Source organism: Esox lucius, chromosome 20 (assembly GCF_011004845.1).
Source record: "Esox lucius isolate fEsoLuc1 chromosome 20, fEsoLuc1.pri, whole genome shotgun sequence".
NCBI lineage: Eukaryota > Metazoa > Chordata > Actinopteri > Esociformes > Esocidae > Esox > Esox lucius.
This window is the reverse complement of record NC_047588.1, coordinates 9204112-9223566: the sequence shown is the minus strand read 5'-3', so window position 1 is coordinate 9223566 and position 19455 is coordinate 9204112. Positions and strand designations below refer to the sequence as shown.

The following is a 19455-nucleotide window of genomic DNA, read 5'->3' as shown; positions in this document are numbered from 1 at the left end:
ACCTGAACTCTGGGACAGTTTGATACAATGCCTCTGTTGAAAAAAATAAAGATACATTTTATTATCATACAATCAATATTTTACCTTGAATTGAAAAGGTCTCCAGTGATGTTTGTGCTGAAACAAATTACCCGATAAACTGGCATTTGGGTGTATGATTTGCGGATGTCCTTACCTATAATTTTCCAAAATTGCATGACTGTGTTTGGTGGGAACAGTTGATTTTCATATAAAGAAATTACACAGAAATTCAGAAATTCCATTTCAGTTTTTTATGTAAATGTTGCATACAGGTTACAGCTGATAATGAACTTGGCATCAATCTGACATATATCTATATGTGCCATCAACATGGGGTATTTTAAAAACCTATACAACTGTGTTATTGTATTGTGTACAGAGTATATTGTAGACTGCTCAATTTATAACATGAAATTTTAAAAACCTTTGCAAAAGCTCTCTTTTTTAAATTGGTTACTGACAGGGCAAGGAACATGGATTGCAATGTTACCAAAATGTGTAAACACCCAAATAAGATCAGAAACTAGACAGGGCAGCCAAAGGTTGATATCTGGTTGATGAATTCATCGATGCCCAGACAGATGTGTCTGTAGTCTCTGGTTGTGCACTCAGATTCTGTGGGCCAGTATTCTATCCATGTCTTTTCTCCCAGGACATACTTGTACTTCAGTTGTCCATCCTCCTCCACTTTGTACATGTCTGCAGACTTCCCCATGATCATGTATTTTTTCCCCTGCTTTAGATCAACAGCCTTTCGACAGTAAGAAAGTCCAATAAAGTCCCGATTCCTGCCATCCACTCCCTCATCAGTGCCTGGCTTTACTACCTCATCGATCTTTAAGGTGTAAGTATCAGTATGTGATGTCAGCTTTAAGTCCACAACCGTAGCTTTGTAAACAAAATCCAGTCCTGCGTCGCAGGCTATGTCTATGCGTTTAACGTCTAGTTCATTTTTCTTCTGCATAGTGCATCTCTCTTCTGCACAAGTACACACTTCTCCAAGACACAGTCTGCTTAGAGCCCCGCCTTCCCTCTCTGGGTGGTAGAACTTCACACAACGCTTTTGGTTGTAGTATTCATATATAGAGACGGCGGCTGGCTGAAGACCTCCAACATCCTGGACTCTGTGGATCCTAAAGGATATTCTGTCTTCTAGCTTATGGGAAACCCTATCCAGATATATAATGAGAGAGCCTCTTTCAGACAGAACACGGTCCATCTCAAACTTCTCTATGTAGCGTTCCCTCCCCTTTGACAACTGAGTGAGATCGCCTGTGTCTACAATAAAGCCAGTCAGCAAGCCGATGTCTAGGATGGACATTGTTGCATCTCTCTCATTGTTACGATACAACATTTCAATGGTAAGCATGAATGACTCCTTGGCATCCTGATGGCTTGTTTTGTCCTCCTTAGTGAGAGTGACAGTGAGGTCAAAGCTTTCACAGTCACTGGACTTTACTTCTGGCAGGGCATAGTACAGTGTCACCACAGAAACTGTTGCCTCACCACTTCCTGAAGCTTTAATGGTTAAGTCCTTGTCTATGGAATTTACTTTATCTGTACGAGTGTGGAATTGATTTTTGTTGTTGATTGACCACTTAGTGACTGATGCCCTGCCAGCCACCTCAATGTTGATGTTCAGGTCAATGTCCTTCAGGTCCTTCACATGGGTCCAATATTCAGCCACAGCTTGGAACACCATGATGGTGGCCTGTGTAGATCCGTATCCCCCTCCCTCCTTCTTTTGTTTGTTGAGCCACCTGACAATGGGCCCAGCCTCTTCGAAGGCCTTCACCTTGACCAGGGCAAGTAAAGCATATGATGTGGCTTCTAGAGTTAATGGTTGACCATCAGGGATTGGCCAGTGGTCCAGCTCTGGAGAAGCAAACTTCATCAGAGTCTCCTTGTTGAGTTTCCCTGCATTGGCTAGAGCATAAAATGTAACAGGTACAGCATAGGGGTTTGTTAGGCGGTTCACACGATTTTCCAGGTATGTTACGGCCTTGTCCATACTGGCTTTTAGGTTGTTGACAGTTTGCTCACAAAGGGACTTTGCCTCCTGCATGGCAATTAGAACAAAAGCTGTCAGGGAGGCGTCAGAATCTGACCCCTTCACGTTACTCACTATATACCTGACGGGAGCAAATTCTTCAAATTGGCCATCTGGCTTTTGTGTTTTTTGGATTAGCCAATTGATAGCACTACAGAGCATGTTCTCCTCAATATTGATCAAAGTACTGGACATTGCAAATACCTTTACTACATATGCTGTTAGCCAGGTGCTGCCTGGTCTATCAGCAAAGGTTGCATAGGCACCATTGGGAAGATGGTATCCTAGTTGATTTTTATAACCTTCGGCAATGTACTGAATGGCTGTTTTTCGTTTATCCAGGCCAATGTCTTCCCACTTGTTGGTTTTGTCCAGGTAGTGTGTAGCAATGACCGGCAGGGTCATCTTGATCATGTTCTGTTCCCCACAACCAGTTGGAAGAACTATCAAACTGCCCAGAGAATCTCCACTAATGGCATGCTCCACAAGCACACTGGTTTGCTCTCCACCCGTTACACTGATCAATGTGTCGGCATTAGAGTTTGGCACCCGGTTCCTGGGCACTCCACTGGGTATATGTGCCGTCTGATCACCACCATGTTTAGCAGGGTTCAGGAGAACATTGTTTTCCTTTTTTACCAGCACTCCTTCAGCCACGACACGCAGGTCTCTCTTCACTCCGTCATTGCTGCCAGAGTTTTTTACAGAAGCTTTGACCTCAATGGAGTGCATACCCAGTGTCATTGGGATGAGGACATATGGGACAGCCCGGGTGGACATAGGGTCCATGTTCACTTCCTGTCTGTACTTACCCTTCTTACTGGCTGAGCTGCACACCTCACCATTCTCAATCAGCTCCACACGCACAGTGATGGGGTCTTCACTGTAGTTGTGAAGGATTGCTTTAACCTCCAGCTGTTCATTGCGAACGGCAGAGTAGGGTAGCTTAAGGTCGATGAAGAATTCCTTCAAAACAATAATCTCAAATGGATTTGCCACACAGATACCATGAGTTTTAGACAGGCTGATTGCAGTTACCTGCCAGGTGGTGATGGAATCTTTCAGAAAGCCGTTTTTAATCACAGATGTGGTCACACAGTTCTTGTCATTATCTGGACATTCAGGAAGAATCTTGTCCTCCCACATCCAGCTCTCAGGGAATTGACTTCGAGATACAATGTCTTCAGAACTCATATAATCCCCATCATCCTCCTCTTCACTGCGGGCGAGCTTCAGTGCTTCGTATTTGAATTCTGCCTTCTTGGAGACCATCTCTTTGCAGCATTCGAGGAAGGCTTTCATGCATACATCTCCGTCTGTGATGTACTGGGACCGTCTCTCACAGGTGTATCCCATCTTGTTCTCCTTCATCCCATCCACACAACATTCTCTGGCCAGACCACTGTACTTACTGGACATACTAGTAATGACTTCACCGATGGTTACTGCACGCCTCCGCCTGGCACTGACAGGACAGCTGGGGTCTGTTCTGATTCCAGTCCCTTTACCAGTGTTGGTCTCCATTATCAGACCAGCATCATAGAAAACCCCCATGCTGTCTGCTCCTCCTCCTGCTGTACAACCTGAATCATGTTTCTCAATAGTTTCCCAGATCTTGGTTTGTGTGAGACGGTGTTTGTTGTTGAGTACATAGACTCCCTTGTCTACAGCCACCAGTCCTACTTTAGCTCCTGGGTCTCCAGTGATGGTCAGACTGAAAGCTTTCCGAGGCTCATAGTATGACTTTGGCCTGGTTGACTTCACTTCCAATGTACCCATACAGGAAACCTTGACATCAACCCAGACAGAGTCTGCCACCACATCATCTGTCCCCACATGGTAGTACGCTACTATACGAATCGACGGAAGCATTTCTTTAGAGACAGGTATTGACAGAGATACCACAGCATTATCCTGCCTCTTGAACCTGCCCACCTTCACCAGCTGACCTTTACTCAAGAACATGTATGTAAGGTCATGATTTTTTATAGGTACAGGTCCCAGATTCAGGTGGAACTTAATTGTCTCTCCTACCTTCAGCTCATTAGAGTCAACCCCAATATGGAGGAAGTTCTTAGTGGTAGTCCGGTAGGGGAAAGCAGTCATGCTGGCCTCTGCCTGTCTGGTGGGTATGATATTTGGGTCTTTAGTTTTGACAGTAATTGTCAGTTGATTGGTTGATGAAGCAGTATTGAGTTGAACAGTGGCAAATCCATTGGGCCTGGTCACCACTATTGCATTATCTGGAGTAACCTCAATATCCACTCCGCTGGCTGGGGAGTTGTCCGGATTCATAACATAGACGGAGACATCAAAGGGCATCCCAGGTTTGAAGTATTTGGGGGTTCTCCTGAAAACAATTGTGTATGGTGAAGTGACAATCTGGATCCCTCTCTTCTCTGCCTCCACCATCTCACCCCCATTCTCTGTTAATACACTGACTGATACAAAGATGAACTGTTTGACCAGCTTATGAATGTCATTGAAAGTCTGTGTGATGTGGTTGTTGGTCAGACGAGCCAGTCCTTTACCATCTATTATTTCTACTCTCTGCAGAGAGCCAGGGAAACTCTTCTTCTCATTATCTGTAGTGATGACCCCAAACACCACATAGGCTGTTCCTGTCACTTCCTTACCATATAGATATTTGGCAGTGATGTCAACTGTCAACTCTCTTTGGTCAACATAGAAGAAGGCTTTGGATGGGATTAGACTAACCTCAAAGCTGGGTAGAACATATTCTTTAACCTCAAAGTCAGATGAAAAGGTCTTCTGAGGAGTGCTCTGGAACCTTGTGACCACATGCCATGTTCCAAAGCTGACGATCTCAGGGAGTTTGAACTGTCCAGATATGACTCCCTTGTCTGGGTTGACAATCTGCCTGAAGATAGTGATGTTCTCAGGAGTCATGATCTCTACAGAGACTGCAATCTCTTTTTTGTCAGCGATCTCCTTGTCCTGGAAGAGGTCTCTGGTCAGGGGCTCCAAGCTGGGGCTCATAGAAAACACTCTGTAATAGACAGTGCTGGCCGGTGTGTAAATGGTCTTGTCAGTTTGGATGAAAATGTATCCAGACTGGAAGGAGACCAGAACAACCTTCTCCAGTACGTGGCCAGGGAAATGGGCCTGCAGGACCACATATTGCTTCTGCTTGGTGTCGTCCGAGAAGTGGTCACCCTCTGGGATGACCACTTGTGTCAGAGCTTGGAAGTTGTTTGCTGGATTTAGGTCCACTGATTTAGAGACAAGCACTTTGTTTTGGGTCGGGTGGTTCTTCACTATGATTTTAACATTCTGGTTGCCTCCTGTATAGTCCTGAGATTCCACAAAGATGTTTTCGTTACTGCCAACTCTCAGCAGGTTAGGAGCAGACAACACATGTAGTGCATCTCCATCAGAGAAGTTAGGTAAGGTGAGTACCACAGCTACAGAAGCCAGACTCAGCAAGTTGCTGACCGACATCTTCTCCACTGTTTCTGGGCATAATATTTCCTTTACACTCCTACTCTGCCTTTTATTCTGTCTAAGATGAACTTTGCCAGTGGGAGGAGATTCAAATTGCATTACTTCCCAGCATGTGAGTTGGGAAATCACTAATCAATAAATGGCCAAACTAAGCCCTCTCCGGTCAATGACAAAATGAACAGTAAACAAACACATTGTGTGTACCCCTGGAACTAGCAGGGTCTACTGTTAGAATCACGCACTGATGAAATTTGTCACAAGCTATTACAGATTTTTTCAGACGCCTTGATGCTATTCACCCATGTTTGGTAATATTTCACCACTCAAAGTACAAAAAGCACAACAGATCATAAAAATAAAAAATTCACAACTCCAAGTACAGCTCCATTTCCAGAAAAGTTGGGAAGCTCTGTAAAATGTAAACAAAAACAGATTGAAATGATGTACAAATGATTTAAACCCTATACTCAATTGTAAATAGTACAGAAACGACATATCAAATGTTGAAACTGAGACATTTTATTGTTTCTTGAAAAACATATGCCAACTTTGAATTTCAGGCTAACAACAAAAGACTGTAAAAGTTCATGCTAAAAACTAAACCTGGTGGAATATCACACAATTAATTAGGTCAGTTGGCAACAGGTCAGTAACATGAATGGATATTGAAAGACCATTCCAGAGAGGAGGTGTCTGTCAGAAGTGAGGATGGGGAGGGGTACACACCTCTGTGAAAGATTGCGCAAATAGTGCAACAATTTAAAAATAAAGTTTCTCTATGTAAAATTGCAAAGAGTATTGGGATCTCATCACCTTCGGAACATAATATTATTAAAACATTCTGAGAATCCTAGAGAAATCTCTGTATGCAAGGGACAACGCTGAAAACCAATATTGGATGGCTGTGATTGTCTGGCCCTCAGGCGGCACTGCATTAAAGTGCGACACGATTCTGTAGTGGTAATCACTGCATGGGCTCAGGAACACATCCGAAAACCATTGGGAATCATGGACGCTACGTCCTCCGGACTAAAATGGAGAGGGGCCATCTGGGTTCTTATTAGCACACAGTTCAAAAGCCAGCATCCGTGATGGTAGGGGGTGCATTTAGGCACATGGCATGGGTGACGTGTACATCTGTTAAGGCACCATTAATGCTGAACAATATATACACGTTTTGGAGCAATATATGCTGCTGTCCAGAAAATGTCTTTTTTAGGGAAGGCCTTGGTTATTTCATCAGGATAATGCCAAACCACATTTCTGCAAGTATTACAAAAGCATGGATCCTTAGTAAAAGAGTCTGGGTGCTAAACTAGCCTGCCTGCAGTCCAGACCTGTCATTGAAAACATTTGGCGCCATATGAAAATAACGGCAAAGGAGCCCCTGAACTGTTGAGCTGCTGAAATCCTATATCAAGCAAGAATGGGAACACATTTCACTTTCAAAACTACAGCAATTGGTCTCCTCAGTTCGCAAACAGTTCCCAAACGAGTTTTGTTAAGAGAAGAGGTGATGCAACACACTGGTAAACATACCCCTGCACTACCCCTTTGTACTATTTGTTTACCTCGGGAACCTGCTATCCCTACATTTCAGTTGTACATGCCACCTTGCACATTCAATTTGCCTGTACTGCACATTTAGAATTGCCATTGTACTTGCGTTTCTTTTTATCTGATGTTACAGTACGTCTGCCTCGGTAAACATCATTGCTGCTATTCTCGCATTTCAGTTATACAAACCTTACAACTCCGACTTGCTCGATTAATTTCCACTTGCACACACAGTACATATACATAATACTTGTAAATGTGTATATTTTCTGCACTCCCCTACTTCATTGCTCATTTAGAATTGTCTATATGCACTGTATTTGCCTTCACTGCACATATATACACACACCTAAAGGATTATTAGGAACTCCATTCTAATACTATGTTTGACCCCCTTTCGCCTTCAAAACTGCCTTAATTCTATGTGGCATTGTTTCAACAAGGTGCTGAAAGCATTCTTTAGAAATGTTGGCCCATATTGATAGGATAGCATCTTGCAGTTGATGGAGATTTGTGGGATGCACATCCAGGGCACGAAGCTCCCGTTCCACCACATCCCAAAGATCCTCTATTGGGTTGAGATCTGGTGACTGTGGGGGACATTTCAGTACAGTGAACTCATTGTCATGTTCAAGAAACCAATTTGAAATGGTTTGAGCTTTGTGACATGGTGCATTATCCTGCTGGAAGTAGCCATCAGAGGATGGGTACATGGTGGTCATAAAGGGATGGACATGGTCAGAAACAATGCTCAGGTAGGCCGTGGCATTTAAACAATGCCCAATTGGAACTAAGGGGCCTAAAGTGTGCAAAGAAAACATCCCCCACACCATTACACCACCACCACCAGCCTGCACAGTGGTAACAAGGCATGATGGATCCATGTTCTCATTCTGTTTATGCCAAATTCTGACTCTACCATCTGAATGTCTCGACGGAAATCGAGACTCATCAGACCAGGCAACATTCTTCCAGTCTTCAACTGTCCAATTTTGGTGAGCTCGTGCAAATTGTAGCCTATTTTTCCTATTTGTAGTGGAGATGAGTGGTACCTGGTGGGGTCTTTTGCTGTTGTAGCCCATCCGCCTCAAGGTTGTGCGTGTTGTGGCTTCACAAATGCTTTGCTGCATACCTCGGTTGTAACGAGTGGTTATTTCAGTCAAAGTTGCTCTTCTATCAGCTTGAATCAGTCGGCCCATTCTCCTCTGACCTCTAGCATCAACAAGGCATTTTCGCCCACAGGACTGCCGCATACTGGATGTTTTTCCCTTTTCACACCATTCTTTGTAAACCCTAGAAATGGTTGTGCTTTAAAATCCTAGTAACTGAGCAGATTGTGAAATACTCAGACTAGCTCGTCTGGCACCAACAACCATGCCACGCTCAAAATTGCTTAAATCACCTTCCTTTCCCATTTTGACATTCAGTTTGGAGTTCAGGAGATTGTTTTGACCAGGACCATACCCCTAAATGCAGTGAAGCAACTGCCATGTGATTGGTTGATTAGATAATTGCATTAATGAGAAATTGAACAGGTGTTCCTAATAATCCTTTAGGTGAGTGTACATTCCACTAGTAACATAATTCTTGTAAATTTCCTGCCCTCTTCAATTTGCACTTCTGGTTAGATGCCAACTGCATTTCGTTGGACTGTACTAGTACTGTTCAATGACAATAAAGTTGAATCTAATCAAAATGGGCATGTATTTTTAATATTTAACAGTTTCAAAATTTGATATGTTGTTTTTGTACTATTTTCAATCAAATATTGGAATAAATGATTTACACGTCATTGCATTCTGTTATAATTTGTATTTTAAGCAGGGTCCCAATTTTTTTGTAAACAGAGTTGCACAAACAGAGTTGCACATCATTTTCTGTACTCATTGAATGAGTACAGAAAATCATCTAGAAAGACATGTTTCACATTGAAATACAGTGGGGAGAACAAGTATTTGATACAATGCCGATTTTGCAGGTTTTCCCACTTACAAAGCATGTAGAATCATTGGTACTCTTAAACTGTGAGTGACGGAATCTAAAAAAAAAATCCTGAAAATTACATTTGCATTTTATTGCATGACATAAGTATTTGATACATCAGAAATGCAGAACTTAATATTTGGCACAGAAACCTTTGTTTGAAATTACAGAGATTTTACATTTCCTGTAGTTCTTGACCAGGTTTGCACACACTGCAGCAGGGATTTTGGCCCACTCCTCCATACAGACCTTCTCCAAATCCTTCAGGTTTCGGGGCTGTCACTGGGCAATATGGACTTTCAGCTCCCTCCAAAGATTTTCTATTGGGTTCAGGTCTGGAGACTGGCTAGGCCACTCCAGGACCTTGAGATGCTTCTTACAGAGCAACTCCTTAGTTGCCCTTGCTTTGTGTTTCGGGTCATTGTCATGCTGGAAGACCCAGCCACGACCCATCTTCAATGCTCTTACTGAGGGAAGGAGGTTGTTGGCCAAGATCTCACGATACATGGCCCCATCCATCCATCCCTCAATAAGGTGCAGTCGTCCTGTCTCCTTTGCAGAAAAGCATCCCCAAAGAATGATGTTTCCACCTCCATGCTTCACGGTTGGGATGGTGTTCTTGGGGTTGTACACATCCTTCTTCTTCCTCGGCGAGTGGAGTTTAGACCAAAAAGCTCTATTTTTGTCTCATCAGACCACATGACCTTCTCCCATTCTTCCTCTGGATCATCCAAATGGTCATTTGCAAACTTCAGATGGGCCTGGACATGCGCTGGCTTGAGCAGGGGGACCTTGCGTGCGCTGCAGGATTTTTATCCATCCAAGGTGAGATCTTGCATGGAGCCCCAGACCGAGGGAGATTGACCGTCAACTTGAACTTCTCTCATTTTCTAATAATTGCACCAACAGTTGTTGCCATCTCATCAAGCTGCTTGTCTATTGTTCTGTAGCCCATTCCAGCCTTGTGCAGGTCTACAATTTTATCCCTGATGTCCTTACACAGCTCTCATGTCTTGGCCATTGTGGATAGGTTGGAGTCTGTTTGATTGAGTGTGTGGACAGGTGTCTTTTATACAGGTAACGACTTCAAACAGGTGCAGTTAATACAGATAATGAATGGAGAACAGGAGGGCTTCTTAAAGATAAACTAACAGGTCTGTGAGCGATGGAATTCTTGCTGGTTGGTAGGTGATCAAATAGATATGTCATGCAATAAAATGCAAATTAATTATTTAAAAATCATACAATGTGATTTTCTGGATTTAGGTCTCTCACAGTTGAAGAGTACCTATGATAAAAATTACAGACCTCTACATGCTTTGTAAGTAGGAAAACCTGCAAAATTGTCAGTGTATCAAATACTTGTTCTCCCCACTGTAAATTAAGTTCATACAAAGCACATTAATATTTTTTTTATTAGGGATTTCTTCTCTATTGTTTAAATACCTTTTTTCAGTACAGTCCTTGTTCCTGATTGATTATCACTCAACCATTTGGTGAATATTCTGTATGTTATTTACATTGTTTAGCCTACTATGCACACAATTTAAAGTACAGAATCACCCTCCCAAAGGCCATAGATTTGTATAGTATGTGATTTCTGTGGGCTTGAAACCTGCAACATTGGTGTTGGTAATGTGAGCCACAAAAGGCCACTGCATTGCCTTTGTAAAATTCAATACTCTCATAAATAGGACATGATTGCCATCCATAAAAGTAACCACAACTGGTTACAATATAACCATATAAACCATGTGAACACTGGCAATATCTTTCAATATGGAGCAGGATGGACGGAAGGCAGAGTAATAAATCAGACCCCTGAACAAGGGTCAAAACTACAAACTGAACTGCTGTGAACCATCACTGTAAATATTTGCTGATTAACCTGGCTTCTACCAGGCCAAAACTTAACAGTGTTGGCACAGTATCATTCGACAATGAGCAACTGTCCATGTGTCTGGACAATGTGGGGGAAACATATTCCGGTGGGTAGCCATATCTGAAGCAGGGGTGGTGGGACATAAGACACTTCTTGGGTCTTACAATGCTGTGGTTGAACACTTCATTGAGTTTCTCTTATTGCGTTTGAAAATGTTAGTTTCCACCATTCAGAGATGATTCAGGAATGGTTTTGGGCCAATCCCTGTTTCCTGACCCTAGATCTGCCCCATAATCTCCTTTTCATTATTGGAGGTGGAAGCTCTATTACCGCCTTCCCCATGAGCATGTCACCCTCCTACTGCTCAAAAATAAGCCATATTATGACATCACTAGTGACCAATGTCACATTTGGGTTTGCAATCCCAAAAACGTATTATTCATTGTGACATGGACAAAATATCATATCCAAATGCAGAAGACAGAATAGACGCAAATTAGTGTAGTGTGTGCTAATTATTTCTGACAGTATTTGTTACAATGGATTAGACAAAAAAACATGTTGCAGCAAAAGTTATTTTGCATCAATGATTATAGAAGATGTCTAAATTGATCACACTTTTGATTATGGAATATAAATTATGTAAATAATTTTATGTCAATTGTGATGGGTAATGTACAGAGTTTGCCAAATGTGAAAGCAGTGAAATAAACTGTAAAAGATTACTTTTAGCATTCCAAAGTCATTTTAAAAAACATATTACATTGTTTTGTCTTGGACTAACTGACTGTTACAATAACCTAACTGAAAGACTTGCACAATGTTATGTTTTGATGACTAAACTAATGTACTTGTATTTCACCAAAAACTTTAGAGGTTGAATCACTAATCTTGTGATGCAAGATGTTTATAAACCAAAAGAAAGCTAAATCTGTTGTTTTGAATGCAAGATGTAATGATTTACGAGTATGATCTGTTTGGAATTTTGTACCAAGAGTTTGGAACACTGCACCATAATATTGAAAGTAGTACCAACGTGACGGAAAAAAACTGTAATAGAATCAATCACTTCAAATAAATGAACGATGCCCTGTCCTACGATATTTACATTACTTGGAATACAAGTATGCATCTGTATTCACAGGGTATGTATACAGGTACACATCTGTATTCGCAGGGTAATTATACAGGTACGCATCTGTATTCACTGGGTATGTATACAAGTATGCATCTGTATTTGAGGACAAGTAAGGATATATGATGAAATATGGTTCAGGAAAAGTAACCAAATTCATCCTAATTCAAAGTGTTCCATAACCTGAGAAAGTAGCTAGAGAGTAGAAGTACAGTAGCTAGTGTAGTGTTTGTTGATGATGATGTATTAGATAAATGTGCATTGATAGACTTCATAAAACCCTTACCCACACCGCCTTCTTTATGTCTGAAAATTATACAGCTCTGGAAATCCAGACACCGCTATAATACAATTTCCCTCCATTTTGGTTGCAGGAAAGAGTATTGTAGGAACGTTTCACAGGGGTACAGCGGAAAGGAGGAACAGACACACTTTTTCTGATTGGCTATCGCCCATCAGATTCACATTCAACTGTAGGTCATAACAGAAAGGCACAATCATAAAACAAAACATGACTACAAAGAAAAAATGAACTGACCCCAGTTCAAAAGTCTGCATACCCTTAGTTCTTAATATGGTATATTGCCCCCTTTAGCATCAATGACAGCGTGCAGTCTTTTGTAATAGTTGTCTATGAGGCCCCAAATTCTTGCAGGTGGTATAGCTGCCCATTTGTCTTGGCAAACTGCCTCCAGGTCATGCAAAGTCTTTGGTCATCTTGCATAAACTGCATGTTTGAGATCTCCCAAGAGTCAGGAGACTGTGATGGCCACTCCAGATCCTTCACCCTTTTCTTCTGTAAACACTGGAGGGTCAACCTGGGTCATTGTTGTGCTGGAAACTCCCATGCACAGCTTTTGTGCAGAAGAATGCAAATTGTCTGCCAGTATTTTCTGATAACATGCTGCATTAAGGTCCCTGTACAACTGAAGCAGGAGCTTGGTCCGCATTGCCGGCAGTAAGTCAGACTTGTTCCCAGTGCATGTTGGACTCCGGCATGGCTGCCCTTTGTCGTCGGTTCTGTTCGTAATTTTTATGGACAGAATTTCTAGGCGCAGCCAGGGGCCGGAGGGTGTCAGATTTGGGGACCACACAATTTCGTCACTGCTCTTTGCAGATGATGTTGTCCGTCTAACCAGGACCTTCAGCATGCACTGGGACTGTTTGCAGCCGAGTGTGAAGCGGTGGGGAAGAAAATCAGTACTTCCAAATCCGAGGCCATGGTCCTGAGTCGGAAAAGGGTGGCATGCCCACTTCAGGTTGGTGGAGAGTGCCTGCCTCAAGTGGAGGAGTTTAAGTATCTAGGGGTCTTGTTCACGAGTGAGGGAAGGATGGAACGGGAGATTGACAGACGGATCGGTGCAACTTCTGCAGTAATGCAGTCGATGTATCGGTCTGTTGTGGTGAAGAAAGAGCTGAGCCGCAAGGCGAAGCTCTCGATTTACCGGTCAATCTACGTTCCTACTCTCACCTATGGTCATGAGCTTTGGGTCATGACCGAAAGGACAAGATCCCGGATACAGGCGGCCGAAATGAGCTTTCTCCGCAGGGTGGCTGGGCGATCCCTTAGAGATAGGGTGAGAAGCTCGGTCACCCGGGAGGAGCTCAGAGTAGAGCCGCTGCTCCTCCACATCGAGAGGGGTCAGCTGAGGTGGCTTGGGCATCTGTTTCAGATGTCTCCGGAAGGCCTTCCTGGGACGGTGTTCCGGTCCCGTCCCACCGGGAGGAGACCCCGGGGAAGACCTAGGACACGCTGGAGGGACTATGTCTCCCGGCTGGCCTGGGAACGCCTCTGTGTCCCCCCGGAAGAGCTAGAGGAAGTGTCTGGGGAGAGGGAAGTCTGGGCATCCCTGCTTAGACTGCTGCCCCCGCGACCCGGCCCCGGATAAGCGGAAGATGATGATGATGCTGCATTAATCTTGCCAGAAATGTTCACAAGATTCCCCGTGCCTTCAGAGCTCACACACCCCCAAAATATCAATGAGTCACCACCATGCTTCACAGTGGGGATGGTATTCTGTTCACTATAGGCCTTTTTGGCCCCTCTCCAAACCTTGTGCTTATGGTTGTGACCATAAAGCTCTACTTTGGTCTCGTCACTCCAAATTACAGTGTGCCAGAAGCTGTGAGGTGTGTTGTCAGGCATATTGTAACCAGGCTTTTTTGTGGCAATGGCGCAGTAAAAGCTTCTTTCTGACAACTTGACCATGCAGCTCATGTTAGTTCAAGTATTGTCGTATCGTGCTCCTTGAAACAACCAAAATTCTAAGAAAATTTAATCCTGGCATAGTATATAGAGATCCCTGAATTTTGGCTTGGTATAAAGAAATCCCTGAATTTTCCATTTCATAATAAGTGTTTGAACATTACTGACTGGCATTTGCAAGGCTTTGGATTTTTAGATCCTTTTCCATATTTATAAAGTTCTATTACCTTGTTACGCAGGTATTTTGCCAGTTCTTCTCTGCTCCCCATGGCTCAGTATCTAGCCTACTCAGTGCATCCATGTGAGAACTAACAAACTCATTGACTATTTATACATTAATTGCAATTTAAAAAGCCACGGGTCATGGTTCTCAGCAGGAAACCGATGGAGTGCCTTCTCCGGGTAGGGAATGAGGCGTTACCCCAAATAAAGGAGTTCAAGTATCTCGGGGTCTTGTTCGCGAGTGAGGGGACAATGGAGTGGGAGATTGGCCGGAGAATCGGAGCAGCAGGGGCGGTATTGCATTCTCTTTACTGCACCGTTGTGACGAAAAGAGAGCTGAGCCGGAAAGGCAAAGCTCTCGATATACCAGTCAATTTTCCTTCCAACCCTCATCTATGGTCATGAAGGCTGGGTCATGACCGAAAGAACAAGATCGCGAGTACAAGCGGCTGAAATGGGTTTTCTCAGAAGGGTGGCTGGCTTCTCCCTTAGGGATAGGGTGAGAAGCTCAGCCATCCGTGAGGAACTCGGAGTAGGAACTCCGTGAGGAACCTAGGGAGGTGTTCCAGACATGTCCAGCTGGGAGGAGACCTTGGTGTAGGCCCAGGACCAGGTGGAGAGATTATATTTCGACACTGGCCTGGGAACGCCTCGGGATCCCCCAGTCAGAGCTGGCAAATGTGGCTCGGGCAAGGGAAGATTGGGGTCCCCTGCTGGAGCTGCTGCCCTCGCAACCCGATACGGATAAGCGGATGAAGATGAGATGAGGCCACGGGTGTGGGAAATTCACCTTTCATTTCCATTTCCCCCTCTGTGTGTCACCTTGTGTGTCTGTAAAAAGGCCGAACATTCAAGGGTATGTAAACTTTTGATCAGGGCCATTTGGTTGATATCTGTCATCATTATGATTTAAAAAGGAGCCAAACAACTCTGTGATAATAAATGGCTTCATGTGATCACTATCCTTAAATACAAGACTTGATCAGTCATATTTTCAAAATGAATGCCAAAATGACACAATTTCTGCCAGGGTATGCAAACTTATGAGCACAACTGTAAGCAGTAAACTGACAGATGCTAAAAAAAGGTTTTGGTTGCCAAAAATTACATTTCAGAGTAATGGATTAACAACTTACCGCTGTTCTGCAGCAGGGGATGTACATTTAGCCTTTAAGGTTGATGCAAACATTTCCTACAGGTGTCCCCACTTTAGTTGATAACTTACAAACTCTATGTATGTTGAATTTCTTTCCTTTAGAGAAATTGCAAAGAAAGCCAAGGTGTCAATGAATACAGTTTCATACACAGTCAAAAGAAACTTGGAAACTGGAGGAAACTTTGACACAGAGGTCTGGCAGAACCAAAGCCACAACAGAATCTGAAGACAATTTTGTTGAGAGTCAACAGCTTGCTTGCTGGGCAGCTCACAGGACAACAGCTTCAAGCAGAGCTTAACACTGACCGAAGTAAGATGTCTCAGAAGAGAAGACCTGTGAAGAGAAGACTTCGAGCTGCAGGTTTCAAAGGGCAAGTGGCAATAAGAAAGCCATTGCTAAGATGCCAAATAAGAAAAAATGACTAGTTGGGGCCATGAAGCACCACCAGTGGACTGTCTTATGGACCGATGGAATCTTCAGTTCATCACACAGCATTTTTGTATGGTGTCAAGGCAAAAGGAAGGTTCTTCAGTGGTTGACAGTAACGCCTAGATTTCTGCTTCTGTGGTGCTTTCCAGCTCTGACACGGCCGCCGGAGCTGATCGCAGCCACACTAGTCAATGTTTGTGATTCCACCAGAAGAGCCGTGGTGCATATCAGAAGTGGCTCTCCGCTCTGCTTTGCTAAAGATAAGCGCCTTCCAAGCTGTCCAAGCTGAAAAAGATAACACGTATTTCCCTCCACTGAGAATCTATATCTTTCATAAAGATACTTATCAGTCTCTTAATATTCTTGCTTTTCTAAGAGACCCTCTGACTATCCGCACACTGAAGTCCACAGGATCTTCGAAGAATGGTCACACCATTTTGAATCGAGAATTGATTGGTTAGTAGGCGATGCTTTTATACGTGTTAATCTGTTATCCCGAATATGACCTACTCCGGAACACGTAAGGTGTGCAGCACAAGTTACCATGGCAATGTAACCTGGTAGCAAGTGACAATGACAACCCAGGGTTCAACCTGAAGTTAGCTTACTAACCCCAAATCCCAGTTTGTAGTATAGGCGTCTGTACTTTCAGTGCTGTACGGGGAATTACAGTGGTCTTTCTACAACTCCTGATGTCCCTGTCTATATATGCTTGCCAATTGAAGTTTAATGAGATGCACCTCAGAGACACTTTAGAGAACTGATTGATCTACTGCCAGGGGCGGACTGGCCATCTGTGTGATCTGGAGAATCACAGAACGGCCGGTACTCCAGGACGGCCGACGGGCCGGTCCACCACAGGCCACACACGCAGTCATCACCCGTTTTTTCCCCCCACTAATCTGTTTCACACTCCAGTACTTTAGGTGGCAGCAATGCACCTTTAAGTTGGATGCCAGCTGCACTGGCCGTGGCCGCCAAGTAAGGAGAAGAAGAAGTGGAAGAGGAGGAAGAAACCAACAGCAAAGACGTTAGATAGAAGCATAGAAACAAACAAACAATATGCATAAAGCGGCCGCGAGTAAAAAACGAAAAGAAAAGGGGGGGGGGCTGAGAAGGCGAGAGAAAAATAAACTGCGGAATTTAGATACTGAAGCCTCTAAATGTCACAAACTAACTGAAATATTTAGCCAGCCAGCAGCAGCACCTCGCAGTTAAATATTAGCAGCAGACCAAACAGTGAAGAAGTGAGCCAGACAGCTAGGCAGCAACATGCCACCAGTGATGATGAGGGACAGAAAGATGAGCTGGTTCCACAGGCAGATACAAGGCAAGTAAGTATGGAACATGAGAGGAGAAAGAGAGTTACTTGCTAGGGATGTTAGGAAGTGATATTCAGCTTGCTAAATTTTTAATGATTACAGTAGTTAAAACAGCTAAACTTCAACATTTTAGCTGGAAAAAGCCACATGCAGTAGCTAATATTAAGAAATATGTTGTGCTTTTACTTTTAAAAATGTTGGTAACGTTACAGTTAATGCTTACAAACTTTGAAGATTTTGAATACTGAAGTTACATTTGTAATGGTGTATTTTAATTTAGATGTGGTATTATTACTTGTGCAGTAAGATTAATTATTGCATAAATTAATTAAGATTATTAAGTAATAAATTCATTTTAAGACTGCAATAATCTAGAATAATATGCTTTTAACACAACATCTAGTCAACATCAGTGCTATTGCTATAATTTGGATGGTATAGTATCTTGAGCCACAATTAAAGTCTTGTGACACTCATGCCAGGCGGCAGGCGTTATTGTTGTTGTTGTCGAGTTTCCACGCGCCGATTGCTTTGGGCCGGGCATAGTCAAAGTCCAGGGCCGTTTTTTAGTCCCAGTCCGTCCCTGTCTACTGCTTCACACGTTCCCCTTCATTGGTGAAAGTCAAGTTTCACTTAAGAAGAATTAATCCAATCAGGCCACAACTGGTTCAAATAATTTGCATTTAATAACTTGGAATGGGGGTAAGACTATTTAACGGAGAACCAGTGTAATATAAAAAAATAAATGTGATTGATTGACTTAATCACTTGCAGGAATATATCAAAGCATTGGCAATTTGTTTTTTGTTTTTTTTATTGCTTTCGTGATGTGCCAAAGTGAAAAGATGATGTGGAAGTTGAACAAGTAGTTTTGAGAATTTCAAATGTTATCTGAGAAATGCACCAAAGTTACTGAGAATAACTGTAAAATACCTTTTACTATCACAATCTTCATTGTTCCTAATTGATCCTCACTCAACCATTTGGTGAATATACTGTATTACATTTTGTTTTGCCTGCTATGCACAGATTTAAACATACAGAATCACTATCCTAAGGCCACTGATTTGTATTTGACCTAAATAGGATCAAACACTCAACGTTGATAGGATCAAACACTCAACTGTATTGCCTAAGTGCAATACAATGCAGTGAAATACAGGACATGATTGCATCCATATAAGTAACTTAATATGGTAACCAAATAACCATATAAAACGTGAACACTGGCAATGTATTTGAAAATGGAGAAGGATAGAAAGCAAAGCAGAGGAGTAAATCAGGGTCAAAACTACAAACTGAACTACTGTGACCCAACACAAGTACATCTTTGCAGATAAAGCAGGATGAACAACTGTCAATGTGCCTGGACAATGTGGGGGAGACATATTCATGTGTGCAGCAATATCCAAAGACAGAGTAGTAGGACAAAACCCCATCATGGGTCTTACAATGCTATGGCTGCACACCTCATTAAGGTCCTCAAAGAAATTATGTGGGATAATGTTAGTTTCCACAATTCAGAGGTGATTCCGGAATGGTTTTGGGCCAATCCCTGATTCTCCTATTCATTATCTATGACTTCCATCCCCTTGAGATAAACCTTCTTACAGCCCCTGGATAAGCCATGTCAGGACATCACTGGTGACCAATGTTTACCCATGCCAAATTATTCTTTCTGCAATGCATTCATTTGTGACATGGACAAGATATCATGGCCGAACACAGAATTGACAAAAATTAGTTTCACTGATATTTCTTTCATTTGTTGTACTGAATCAATGTCAGATGTGCTTAGAGTTGTGAAAAAAGGTCTTTTGTGTTTTATGTACTAAGAGTGGTGAAATATTACCACATACTTTTGTGAATTGTACCAAAGTGTCATAAAAACTGCATCTACCACCAAATGCGAGTACATTTCTTTAGGAGGATCATTCTACAATGTGTGCCATCTGATTCCCACTGATATATTTGCATATAATATCAACCACGTTTAAGTTAAGAGTGTATACTTACATTTTTGTGA

General features: G+C 42.7%; 1 protein-coding gene across 1 annotated transcript; it reads right to left on the bottom strand.

The window, feature by feature from the left end:
- Window positions 1–257: 257 nt before the first annotated feature.
- Window positions 258–5571, bottom strand: LOC105009355 (complement C3-like). The gene has a single exon (XM_010868770.5). It carries the CDS (start codon window positions 5531–5533, stop codon window positions 545–547), a length of 4989 nt encoding a protein of 1662 aa, XP_010867072.5. The 5' UTR covers window positions 5534–5571; the 3' UTR covers window positions 258–544.
- Window positions 5572–19455: the final 13884 nt, after the last annotated feature.

Excerpts from the sequence above, each read along its gene's own strand:
- LOC105009355 (XM_010868770.5), bottom strand. The coding sequence starts at position 5,533 with ATGTCGGTCAGCAACTTGCTGAGTCTGGCTTCTGTAGCTGTGGTACTC.